Genomic DNA, 13,422 nt, shown 5'->3' on the forward strand with positions numbered 1-13,422 from the left:
TATTCAGTTTTGCATTGAATTATGATAATCTGCATAGACATTCATTCACTTTACAAACACTGAGTGCTTGCTGTATACCTGGCATGTTGCAGACTGTAGGAGGTGACTGGATTCTATCCTTCTATCTGTGGGTTGAGAAAGTACAAAAATACTTATGAGATTATAGTATATATATATATAGTATATAGTATATGAGTTATACATCAAGAGCATGGACATAGGAGAGAAGCATCAGGCTTTTTATAAGACATTATTAAGAATGCAATTGTGGGGACACATTTTAGACACAGAGGATATGTGAGTCGCAATTATCAGATTGAGAGAAGATAAATATTGTTGAGGATTTGGGAGTGGGCCTGGTCATGGTGGGTGCAAGAGTTTTAGGGTGAACACTATCAGAGCCTGGAATAGGGCTTGGGTTGAGTGATAATTGATCTCATTTTACAAAGAGAGTTTTAATGGCCTTATGGAAATACACAGTGAGCACAGAGACCTGCAAGGAGGCCATTGAGTTGGCTCAGATAAAGAAAGGCAAGGGCAGGGGTGGAGCTATAGAAAAGTCAGGTTGGTCGTATGTGAATGGCGCCGTCAGTAGGTGTTTGATTCTGTATGAGCAAGGATTGACTCAGTAACCGTGCCACAGTTTCTAATTTGGGTAGCTGTATAGTAGGTAACAGACTATAAATAAAGCTGCTTCCTTCAGGGAAGTTCTGTTTTAAATCTATTACTTCGACTATCTGTTTGATAATACCCAGGCAATTATGTAAACTAGGAAATTAACACAGGTTTCAAGAAAGGAGCCTCATTAAAAATCTGTCTTTTGGTTCAGTGAATTTCATTTCACTTCAAGTAAATTGATAGTAATACTAAAACAAGAATAAAGAAAATATACATTCTTAGGAGTACCAAGTAATTAGAATGCAAGGCAAGCTATTGAAATAAGAATTTAAACATTGCTGCCACCCTCATTGGATAGGGTAAAGCTTGTGTGAAAGAATAAAAAGGGGTGGAGATGAGAAAATACTTATCTCCAGGGGGAAGGCCGTGAGTGAGGAAAGCCTAGACATAGGTGAAGGAAATTGTACACTCACAAGACTGTATTTATAAATATTGACCCCAAAGCCCACAGCTCTTACCTCAAAGGGAATAAGAGATTGTTTATTCTAGAGCCAAATCTGAGTGACTGTGGCCCAGAAACATGGTTTTTCCAGGTTCCATGTTCCCACATGGAGGCAGTTTCATGTAGGTGTCTAGCAGCAGTTCACATCCTAAGTCAAGGCAATTTTAAAACACAGTGGTGGAAACATCGAGCTTGGGACCTGCAATGTTCCAACCTTTCCGTATCACTGTAGTTCTGACTGTCAGTCTTTGCAAGCACAGCTTTCTTTGGGATTTTTACTTACATAAAAAATCTGGAGAATTTTAATTTCTAAACAAACTTCCTCTGGGCTTTAGTTTCTGCAGCCAGAGAACCTGTGTACTTCACTCTGTTCAAGCGATCTACCTTTATCTCCTTCCCTTGCAAAGAGAGAGAAATGATAGAAAAACTGATAGTCTTTAGGTTTTTTTTTTTAGCATTTTGCAGAAGAGCTAGAAGATAGTACAGATTTGATAATCATCAAGCTGAAATACTTGGGACCAAACACTTTAGTGTTCTGCTTTTCAGACTTGGGTATATTTACACAGAATTCAACAGCTGAGCATCCTTAATCTCGAAATACAAAATTGGAGAGGTGATAAGCAAAATGTTGTATTGAAGAAGTTTCAGATACTAGAGCATGTTAACTTCAGGTTTCTGGGTTAGGGTTCATCTTGCATGGTGACATATAATATACAGTGACCATTTGTGTAATATGAACCTTCCAGATGACCCAGGATGTGTTGTCTTTGGATGTGTTAGTCCTGCCACCAGAGTATTGAATACAGTGTAAAAATGGCCTCAGACAATCAAGTTACTTTGGTGTCTTTGTTGTTTCTATTGCTACAAGGAGACACCATGACCATGGCAGATCTTATAAAAGAAATCATTTAAGTGGGGGCTTGATTACAGTGTCAGAGGGTGAGTCATGATCATCATGTGGCAGGAAGCAAAGTTAGTGACTCTAGAACAATACTTGAGAGCTTTGCATCTTGATCTACATGCATAGGCAGAACGGGAGAGAGAAGGACAGAGTGTATCTGGGCCTGTCATGGCCTTTTGAAACTTCAAAGCCCACCCCCAGTGACATACTTCATCCAACAAGGCCACACCTCCCAATCCTTCCTAAACAGTTCCACTAACCCACATATGAGCCTATAGGGTCCATTCTTATCAAACCATGTGGCTCTAGAATTCTAGTCTTGACTCAGGTGATTTTACAATCATTAAAAACCTTTATTGGATAAGGGACCAAAAAGCAGGTCCTTTATCTTTGTAACATTGGTATTTCTGTTAGTATCAAATAGCTTGTTCTCAGGATATTTTTTTCTTTGTAAGAACAAACAGTATTTATGGAAGATTTTTAAAGCAAGTATTACTTACAATTTGGTTCCAGTTACTCCTTTTCCTCCTACTTTTGGTCACTGAGTTACAACAAATGCATGTGCATATGTAGATATAAATACAAAATAGCCATATGACCCATTGTGACATTTTGGTCTATGACAGACCATATATGGCACTGTGATCCCCTAAGATTTTAAGCCATCATAAAGTCACGACATGGCACTTCACTCATATGCCAATGGCATTCAGGAATGGTACCTAGAGAATATAATGCATGATAGGAAACAAGTATGTTACCGGTTTTTATATTTGCCATAATATAGAGCCTATGATTATTTTTAGAGTGTTATAGACCAAAACAAAACAAAACAAAAACCCAAAACCAAATCAAACCAAAACAAACAAAAAATCCAAAAAACCCCACAGCTCTTACCCCAAAGGGAGTAAGACATAGTAAGACCCAAATGAGTAAACAAGGCTTGGGAAGCATGGAGTTCATCAGATCATCACATCAGGTTCCACGTTCCAACAAAGCAATTTAAAAATACACTGGTGAAAATCTCAGAGAGATGGTTACAGCATGGTGGGAGAATGTCTTTTGTAGGCCTCAGATGCTGTCTGATGACTTCCATCTGCTAAGTTAATAACATTCCAAAGGTTATTTTATGTTTGTTTGTTTTTCTGTTGGTCACAGAATGGTAAGCCCAACATTTTCTTGATCTCAGAATGGTTTAAGGGGTTAAGTCTAGCCCAAGATAAACTTTAGTTAGGCAATGGACTTATTCTAACTTCTCCAGATGACTAAAGTTCAAGTCAGTCATTCAGATTTTGCACATACAGCTCTACGTCTCCCCCCCCCCCCCCGGGAATTTTTCTTCTTTGTCGCACTGGCAGCCACCTCAATCATCAGGTGTGTGTCTGTCTGGTCCTGTGTAAGAACGTATTTTCAAGCTCACACAGTGATGAAGTAACTTAGGGGCATGTTTCATACAAGGCCTCCCCAAAATGCATGGTTATATAGTCTTTAATCTTTCATTACCTTTTATATTAACTTGATCTCAGACAAAAGTGTGTGTGTGTGTGTTCATGTGTGTACATGTGCGTGTGAGTGTTCGTGCATGTGCACACTTGGGTAGACAGTAGCCTGGGAAGGGGTGAGGGGCTAGCTCAAGCTCCGGTGAACCTTTACAGTGCTGTGTGTGTTTGATGTACTTGAAGGCGGTGAAAAGCAGTCCAGCTCAGCACAGGCAGTTTGCAATGTCGTCTGCAGCTGAGGCAGTTTTAGGCACTTACAAATCCTTTCCATACTGTTATTAAATAATTTCTTTCACACTTTTCCTAGTTAGCAGATATTTCTCAGAACCAACAGCTTAGTTGAGTCAACGATTGCAAGATAAACTATGTGGAAATACTGAAATGGAGCTTTATTTAGGGAGATAAGTGGTTCTCACATGCCACCATACCTAGGCTAGGGAAGACTAAATGGCTGTGGTTTAATCTGAAGACAGTCAGAGAAGTCATCTTAAGCAGATACACCTCGAGGGATAGATCTTTTAACAGACATAGGTCCTAACCTACTAACACTTGGATTCCGGGAAATGGAGAAGAAGGGACATAAACATGAAGAGGCATTTTGTAGAGTGATGGATAAGCCTGAGCTGTTACTTCAAACAAAGAGTGGAGCATTGCTGGAGGAAGCTTCATGTGTACAGCTTATGTGGCTTGGTGGGGGATTCTATTGTAAAGGTTTGGGACATTAGAGAAGCAAGGTTTCCTCACCCAGGTGTTGGCAAGTCACTGCTGATTTGTAAGCAGAGAGCAGCTGTGTTACAGACATGGGTCCCGCGTGCACTGTTGACTTTGCTTTATCTCCTTCACCATTTATTCTGTTTGCTGACACCTGTGCCCTAATGTGTGCTGTTGAACCCCCAAGTATTTCACAAAATGTCTACTGTGGGATGTTCTAATAGTAACAGAAAGATTGTGCATAATCCTAAGAGTAGTAACAATACACTCAACTCCATTTCATCCCGTGCACTCTTATAATGCAGGTTACTTTAGTGGCTCCTAAAGTTGTGGGGATTTCACACAACCAGTGAGTGAGCAGTCAGTTCTGGAGCAAACATGGACTGGCAGTCCTCTAACCCAATTCATTTCTTCTGTTGTTTGATGGACAATATCAGTATATCCCACAGGCCGAGGACTTGGGTTTCAAGACTCCCCTAACCACTCTCAGGTGCCAATTGCCTCAGGGTTGTTTAACCTTTGCTTGTAGATTAAAGTTCCCATAACCCCTCTGGTTCTATTGGTATGCTTCAGTGGCTTAAAATTTTCAGGGAATTATAGTGGCCTTTACCAAAAAATACATTACACAGGTTCCACATGAGAGGACACCTCAGATGAGATGTGGAAGAAGCATCCCTCAGGTTGCATCCCTCTTTAGAAACTCCCATACACTAAACTGTCCAGGAGCTGTCCAAACCCTATTATTTTGGGGTCTAATGGAGAGTCCATTTTATAGACATAGAAGCCTGTCCAACTATGTAGACAATTTGTGGATAATAACTTACAGTCTAATGCTAGCATACTGAGTATGAGTTATACTTAGGTTTTTCCTGGATTATGTAGATTTTCTTCTTTTAGAGTATAAGGGAGAACCCCTTTGAAAATGGAGTTCTTGTGACCTTTTATGGGACAAGGTTGGTTAAAGAATTATAGGGTGTTGGTTTTTTTAGTGTCAGGCATGGAAACTTGGATTCTGTCAATAGTCAATATTTGCTCTTAGGGCTCCCTTGGCTAAAAGTACTAGAGGAATACAAATTCCATTCAAATGATTTACATGTATACAAGAACAGGAATGTCTGTGGCCACTTGCCGGTGTCTACCTCAGCCAAGTCTCTCCATAGTCATAGTCACATGTAGATGACACTCTACTGCATCACTCCTGTGATTAAGTATTTTTTATATTTCATAGCATGTGTTATTACCACTAATGGAACAACAACAACAAAAAAGACCTTAAGTTGGTGCAAATAAATTCCTGCTTTGTTCTACAGGGCATCTAAAGTCTATAGAGATAACCCGGATATGGAGCTGTGGCTCTAATGAGTTCTCTTGAACATTGGTGAAAGGTGCAATCTTTAAGGTCCACATTGTATTTGTAGTGGATTGTGACAGGAACGAACGATAATGAAAGCACCAGTCATGCTTCCAGCGTGCTTTCCATGCTCTAGGCACTTTCTTAAGGACCTGGCATGGAAGCCTTCGTGCTTTGCAGATGATGAAATTGAAACACAAGAGAATTATATCATCTGGGCAAGCTATACAGTTAGAAGAAAAGGACTTGATTCATGGCTTGTGCTCCAGGAGTTCACCCAGCTGCTGGAGGCCCACAGTAGAGCTTGAGGGTTCCTGTCCTCCTCCCTAGGGGAAAAGGTGCTTGAGAGTTTACTATTTCTTGTTTTGGGCAGATTGTATAAAAATAAATTGGTGTAGTTAAAAGAGTCCTATAAATGTGTGAAATTGAATGTCTGAATTTTGAACCAGGGAATAGGGCAGATGCAGTATTTAAGATGTGGTAGAGCCATTGAGAGCAGAGCATGGTGCACACCTTTGAGTCCAGCGCTTGGGAGGTAGAGGCAGGCAGATCTTTGTGAATTTTAAGCCAGCCTACATAGTGAGTTCCAAGATAAGCCAGAGCTATAAAATGAGAACTTGTCTGGAAAAAAAAATAACAACAAAAACCTCATGGATACTTGTAATATTGTGTAGTCTGCTATATAAGTGTGTTTTCTTTGGATATTTGGTTTGTTTGTATGTTCTTTTTATTACTTTTTCTGTATTTTTTTCAGTCCTCCCCCATTTTTATTAAAATTGTTACAAACATCTTTTGAATGAAAAGGGATTATTTTTGCCTTTAAAAATTGCTTTTTAATGGTAAAATTTCAAGGATGAAATTTAAAAGTATGGTATTTTGAATCTGTTGACAAATATTTTTGCTGGGTTGATTTTATTAATGAATTGTACCAGGTTATTTATCTTTATTGGTGCCTAAGAATACCTATTTTGCTTGGTCCTCACAGTATCATTAAACTATTTGCATTTCTTTTATACATAGGCTACTTTAAAGATTCTACACAGCATTGATCCATTTTAATGCTGTGTGAACTTGTAAAATACTTTTAAAAATGTGATTTATGGATAGTGTTTGCACAGTACTTTATATATCTGAAATTTCTACTTTTAAAACGGTTTTGTTATGTAAGTTTCATCTTAATAAAAGCAGCATTTGTTTATATATATGCACAGTGAAGAAGCGCCTGTGCGTGCATGTGTGTGAACCTGCACGCAAACAGAGCACCGGCCCTGAGCCGACACTGTGAGCCTTGAAGTGCTGCAGATTTCTGTCTCACACTCTGAGATCATGCCCGGAATGGATAATGTGTGCTGCTGGCTACACTGTGCTTTGCTGAGTTTGGCCTGTCAAGGGTTAAAATGGTTTACTGCAAAGCAGTATTTTACTTGCCTGAGGAGATAGTGTCCTGCCGACATTACAGTGCAGCCATGACGCACTATCAAATAGTAGCTCAGGAGACACACATTTAGGATCAGCTCAGTAAGAAAATGAAATTGACATCCATCCGAAACACCCCTGATGACCAGGAAAAAAAATGTGCTACTCATATACATATACACTATAAAATAATGCCTGCTGGCCATAGCACACATCTGCAACACGTGTGTCTCCAGCCTTGCCAGAGCCCTGCTTCACCTGGTGCTGGGCATCAGAACACAGCTTCCTGCCCAGTATTCCCTCTTTTAAATAATTAGCCCAGGTTCTTTATGTGAACCTCTTATAGTAGTAATTTTTATATGATTTATCAAACTATTAAGGCCATTCACTTTTTGTTGTCTATATCTGCTATAGATATAATTCACACTACTTGTTTGTATTTGAAGAGTGTATATACTCAAAACTTGATTGTTTTCTAATTATTCATCTTGTATTGTCTGTTTATTTCTTTTGGCTGTATGTCTCCTAATTCTTATTCTGTATCTAATAATTGTTAAGTATTTTGTGCATTCTTTGATTAAAAATGTTTCTTTGAGTCTATTAATGTCTAACTTTTTTCTAAATTATTGATAGCTATCTCAGCTATTCTTATGAGTAAACACAGAAATTATGTTAAATTCCAGATCCTGCTTGGGCTTGAATTGAATTGTGACAAATTATAAATTAATTTCAGAAAAATTGATGATTTGGTAATCTTCTAAGACAGGGGCTTAATTTTTTTCACATACATTATACACATTTTTGTTATAGGCTCACTTATGTTTATGTGTATATATCTTACTTCTAGTGTAAAAAAAATCTTACATATTTAATGCCTTGAATTAATTATTGATTTTATGTATTTGTATGACAACCAATCAATTCATAGAATTTGTGTATATAGTTTCTTAGTTTATCCTCTTGGGTTTTCTAAATCTAATAATCATACAAAATAAATTTTCCAATGATTAGACTATTTATTTATATTAAATGGCAGTCCCTCCATTTCTGAAGATGAGTGGATATTAACTTTCATTCCTTTTATTCTTATTAAATAAAGGTTATGATTATGATGATCATAATATATGTAATTTATTCCTTCAGTTGGGTTGGTCCAGCCATATGGAAGATTACCACTACCTTAAAGTTGCTTGTAGTCATCTGTTGTCATTAGCAACTGGTGAGCATTGCTCTCCATTTCCAACGTCGTCATCAGATTTTGCTGCATTGTGATTAACCCTTGCAGCAGATGGAAAAAATGGCGTCTGATGGATTTGTGTGTGTGTGTGCATTTATGACGTCACATTAAAGTCTTACCTTTTCTGGGAGGAAACTAAAACCAACTTTTATGTGGAGGAAACCAAAAAAAAGAGTTTTTTAATGTCCTATGTTTCTGGGTGAAAAGCCATATACTTTTCTGGTAATAAGGAATGACCACGGTAGAATTAATAAAGCTACCATTTTCTGTTGCGTAGCAGAAGAAGGGTGTTGAATTTTCTATCAGGGTCCTTTGTTTATTTTAACAATAATAGCTGGAAATTATTCCAAGGTGTCAGACATTCTGTGTGGACTATAAGTGTATTAATTCATTTTTTCTTCATAGTAAGTGTGAGGAGGGACGGTACCACCCACTTCTATAGATGAGAATACAGGCAGTCAGAATAACAAGTCTTTATTTTTGAAAATACTATTTGTTAACACCACAGTGGTAAACAACTTTATGTTTGTATTTTTACAGAACATTGGTTCACAGATAATTCAAAACCCACAAAGAAGCTAAAGGCCTTTACATTAAATGTCTTTTCTCAAAAGTCCTTCCTGTATGCCATTCTGTCCTCAAGCAATAAAATGATTATGCACCATTTAATATGTCACATTTACATAGCAAAATAATGAAGGCACAGCTAATACAAGCAAACTTAAACCCTTTCTATTTCTGAGCTGGGGATGGGATACACACTTGGATTGACTCTTCAAGTATATATTTTTCCCAAACATTAGCTTCATTGAGGAGTTCTGATGGTTTCACAGCTACTTGCTAAAAGCTACAAGACAAAAAGACTTCACAAAAGGTCAAACTGTGTAACACTGGACACACATGCTTTACACAATTGCTACATTCTACATCTCTTCAAGTAAATTAAATTTCTACAATGCTATTAAGGTGATTTAATACTTAAAACATTTGGGGTAACTTTTACGATTTTGTAAACAAACACTGCCAAGAAAACAGATAACACGAGACCATTACAAATGAACACGTGTTGACAATATTGTACATGTAATACACCCTCTTTTTTGGAACCATATTCTTTCTGTAATTTCAAATATTCAAAACGTTTTCACAACTTGAAATGGCAGTTTCCCTAGCCTCAGAAACAGTCTCATGATGTCAGTCCATACTTCCTCCATGCCAAGTCTCCTCTGGAATGTAAAGCAGATGTCTGGGTTTGCAAAAGCAAAGTCTTAAAGATGACGTCGTTCTTGGGTTCCTTTTTCTCTGCTCTGGAAATGTAAAGAAACTGAAGAATTAAGCATTGAGAAGAGTTCAGTCTAAGCTTGGGTGTTCAGGTGTGGTGTGATGAATGGATTTCAACGTGTGACGCACTTTAGCTCACATCTAACTGACAACCGTTCATCAGTCTCAAGTCCAGTTTTCACCGAAGAGCAGGGAGAAAAAAAATAAGGGTAATTAGGATTTTTTTTTTAAAACGTCTTTTGGCATCTGTTTTACACAAGTAAAAGTCAGATTAAAAACGGGCTAGCCAGAATCTGCTTGATTAAATTTAATTTTAGGAATGTCAGAATAGATTCACATTGTATTTTGGGCAAAACCTGAGCCTTTTAAAGTCTGCCGACATCGGAAATAAAAGGGGTGAGGGGGTGGTCACCTGTCAGCTGCTGTGCTCACTTCTTGGCGGAGTCAGGACCCCCAGTTGCGCCTGCCGCAGCCTCCTCTTCCTCGTCGTCGTCGTCGTCTTCATCATCATCGTCATCATCTTCTCCCTCCAGGGTCCACGCGCAGCCCTCCATCTCTCCGGTGAGCTCCTGGATCTTGGCGAGTAGGGGCTTGTAGATGTCGTTGTACTTTTTCTCCAGAGCCTGGAATTCCTTGTCAAATTTGGCCTCAATCTTATCGCAGCGCTTCTGCAGCTTTTTGAGCGCCAGAACCCGGCACTTGACAGAATTGGGCAGGTTCTCGATAAACTCGTTTTTGGGCTTGGGCGCGTTCTCCGCGGGAGCCTGTGGCTCCTCGGCCGCGGGCGCAGCGGCACCGTCAGCGGCGGCGGCGGCGGCATCCTCGCCACCCTGGGCGCCCTCCATTACCTCGTCTTCGGCACGGCTCTCAGCGGGTCCCTGCTTCTCGGGGTCGGCCATGGCTAGTGCTCGGCTCGGCTGGGCTTGTTTGCCGCAGTGGTCTGGTGGTTGCGCAGTCGGCGGCAGAGCTGGTCCAGGGAGGTCCTGCAGCTGTGACTGCGGCTGGTGAGTCTGAGGATGCGGCAAACGCTGACGGCTGTGGTGCTGTGGTGACGTCTGCGCGGCCGCTTCGCGACTCGCGGCAAGTGAATGGCTGCTCACTATCAGCTGATGGTTGTGCGCACAAACTGCACCAGATTGTTGCTATGCTGCTATCTCCAAGGTCTCCAAAACCTGCCGCTTAGACACTCAGCCCCCAGCATCTGCCCCCACCCCTGTAGAACTAGCTAGAACCAGCTCGAGGCTGAGACTTGTAATTTTCCATACCTGTTTATACAGCGCCAGTCTGTTTACTGTGTGCTCCCCCTCCCATCTCAACTCTAAATCCGCAATGCACCTGTCAGCTTGTGTCGGAAGTGCGCCATAGCAGATGCTGTTCAGCCTTGGTTATGGGTACGTTCCTTTCCAAATCTTGATTGCGTCTTCAGAAATGCGGCTGAACTGTTTTCCTCCTACTCCTTTGCAGACATCTTGGGCTAGTAGTGCAGGCAGACATCTCTGTTACACCGAGTTACATATATCCTGGTGGCAAATTGTCAAGGAGGGACCTTGGAATTAGTTCTATAAGCGTTAAATAGGAAATCTTCGTATTGTGAGCACCCTGGTAACGTTACCAAAGGGTCCACACAGACACCTCTGAAAAGAAATAAACAAGGGTGAGCATAAGAAAACCAAGGCCCTTAGGGATGTCCAACCTGTGACACTGTGGTAACAGGCCATCATCTACAAATGTGTAGGGCCCAATTCATAGTTTTCTTGGGAGGCATACTTGGGAAGTTAGACTTGCTCCTAAGGGCCAGGGGAAAAGAGACCATTTTAATACATCTTGAAAATCATGTGTTTGGTTCTACTCTTCCTTAGGGACCTACAGATGTGCATATAGCCATTTGTCTCCAAACATGTCAGTAAACTATCTGCTCTTTGGGTCTGCTTGTGATTTGCATGTGAGAACACTGAAAAAGTCCATAAATATTAAACTCTGTTTTCTGATAATCAAATGACTGGACACTTTATTTATTTATTTATTTACTCATGCAAATCAGAATTAGAGAACTATTTATTTATTTACTTATTTAGCCTCAAACTCCTGATCACGATGACCTTAAACTCCAGTTCCTTCCTGCCTCAGAGCTTCTTGAATAAAGGTCAGGGCACAAATCTTAAATGGTCCTAGAAGCTGCTTTATTGCTCATTTAGGTGGTTTTCTTTCCCTGTATTGGATCTTGCCAGAGTTTTACACATACAAATTTTGTAAGGAATTTTTATCTTTTTGTTTGTAGACATATTAAATTAATTATATGTAAATCATTTAGTTCTGGCACATAATAAGCACAACACTTTTTTATAAAATTACTGCAATAACATGCAAAGATAATTATGTGTGATTCTTTCAAAAATAAATATTTTTATCTCTCTGATCAAAGGAAGTAAATATTTACAAAATGCATTTTCAATGCACTTGAGAGTCTTTCAGTTTGATTTACGTCCCTCTTCCTTATTATTTTTAAAGTACATTTATGTCCTTATGTGTTGAAGGAATAGTTGCATGGTCCATGGTATGAATGTATGTTGGCTATAGTCTTCCAACCAACCAAGTGCTTCTAGGGATTTAACCTAGGTCTTCAGGTTTAGGAGTAAATGGCTTATCTGCTGAGCCAACGTGCTGGGCCTCTTTCAAACCTTACTATTATTATTTTTTCTTCAATCAAAAGGTCCAAAACTTAGTAAAATTTAGCTTTGGGGGAATGTTTCCACCAACAAATGTGTTCATGTAAGCACTGTGGTAGTCAAGACTGAGAATAGTAACTTTACTGGCCTATGAAATACTCTTGGGGTGCTTTTCCTACAGTGCACAAGACACAGTAACCTGTTTACTGCCTTAATGATTCTGTTCGTTTGTTTTGCTTTGCTTTGTTTCAGGAGACAGGGTTTCTTCATGTAGCCCTGGCTATCCTGGAACTCTTATCTGCAGAGCAGGCTGGCCTTAAACTCACAGAAATCCCCCTACCTCTTACTCCCAAATGCTAGGATTAAAGGTATGTGCCACCACCTCCTGGCTTAAAGTTTGTTTGTTTTGTTTATTAAGACAGGGTTTCTCTGTGTAGTTCTGCTGTCCTGGAGCTTGTTCTGTAGATAAGGCTGTCATGAACTCAGAGATCCATCTGCCTCTGCCCCTGAGTGTTGGGATGAAAGGTGTTCTTTACCACCATCCTGATTCTGTATTTTTGTTTGGTTGGTTTTGTTTTTTAAATTTTATTTATTTAGTTATTCACTTTACATTCCAATGTAGTCCCCTCCTTCCACTTCTCCCAGTCTCTAATCTCTCTCTTCCTCTTTTCCCATCCCCCCGTCTCCTACTACTCTGAAAAGGGGAGACCCCACCCCACTCTAGCACTTCCCGTGGCAGCTGGACTGAGTGCTTTGTCTTTCACAGTGTCCTGGCAAGGCAGCTCCGCCAGGAACAATGATCAAAAAGCATACAACAGAGACCATGTCAGAAACAGCCCCCATTCCCTTTCTGGGAGACCCGTATGAAGACCAAGCTGCCCACTGGGAGCAACTGTATAGGGGGCCTAAGTCCAGTCCATGCATGGTCCTTGGTTGATGCTTCAATCTCCACAAGGCCCCCTGACCCCAGGTTAGTTGACATTGTTGGTTTACTTGTGCAGCTCCTGTCCCCTTCAGGTCCTTTTATCCTTCCCCCCTAATTCTGTATTTTTTAAATTGTCATGAATGAAATCAAATGTAGGGTGTGGAGTCTGTCAATGGAAGCAAATGTATTTGCTAGTGTCATGTATATTACAAATTTGCTCCATTGTATTTTTGAGAAATATTTCCAGTCATGTTATTTCCAGTTTTATACCACTGTGAACATATGTCTATAGATTTCTGAATGAACACATCTTTA

At 39.9% G+C, this 13,422-nt stretch overlaps 2 protein-coding genes across 10 annotated transcripts in view; one reads left to right on the forward strand and one right to left on the reverse strand.

The window, feature by feature from the left end:
* The window catches only part of Herc3 (HECT and RLD domain containing E3 ubiquitin protein ligase 3), a 112,627-nt gene that overhangs the window by 82,912 nt on the left and 16,293 nt on the right, over positions 1 to 13,422 (forward strand). The window contains exon 23 of one of the 8 annotated variants that reach the window (XM_060373985.1): positions 5,542 to 9,559. The exons of the other annotated variants lie outside the window; for them this stretch is intronic. Coding sequence (XP_060229968.1) covers positions 5,542 to 5,590 — 49 coding nt within the window. The 3' untranslated portion in view covers positions 5,591 to 9,559. Of the gene's footprint in view, positions 1 to 5,541; positions 9,560 to 13,422 lie in introns of those variants that run through there. 8 annotated transcript variants of the gene reach the window in all.
* Positions 8,694 to 10,673, reverse strand: Nap1l5 (nucleosome assembly protein 1 like 5). 2 transcript variants are annotated; one of them, XM_060373988.1, is made up of 2 exons: positions 9,929 to 10,673; positions 8,694 to 9,542 (listed from the first exon to the last, which is right to left on the reverse strand). In XM_060373988.1, the coding sequence occupies exon 1, from the start codon at positions 10,413 to 10,415 to the stop codon at positions 9,945 to 9,947; it is 471 nt and encodes a 156-aa protein (XP_060229971.1). In that variant the 5' UTR covers positions 10,416 to 10,673; the 3' UTR covers positions 8,694 to 9,542; positions 9,929 to 9,944. The 2 variants fall into 2 exon arrangements, with proteins under 2 accessions (XP_060229971.1, XP_021505910.1); XM_021650235.2 differs by having other exon boundaries at positions 8,694 to 9,680; positions 9,929 to 10,671.

Source organism: Meriones unguiculatus, chromosome 21 (assembly GCF_030254825.1).
Source record: "Meriones unguiculatus strain TT.TT164.6M chromosome 21, Bangor_MerUng_6.1, whole genome shotgun sequence".
Lineage (NCBI taxonomy): Eukaryota > Metazoa > Chordata > Mammalia > Rodentia > Muridae > Meriones > Meriones unguiculatus.

Excerpts from the sequence above, each read along its gene's own strand:
- Nap1l5 (XM_060373988.1), bottom strand. The coding sequence starts at position 10,415 with ATGGCCGACCCCGAGAAGCAGGGACCCGCTGAGAGCCGTGCCGAAGAC.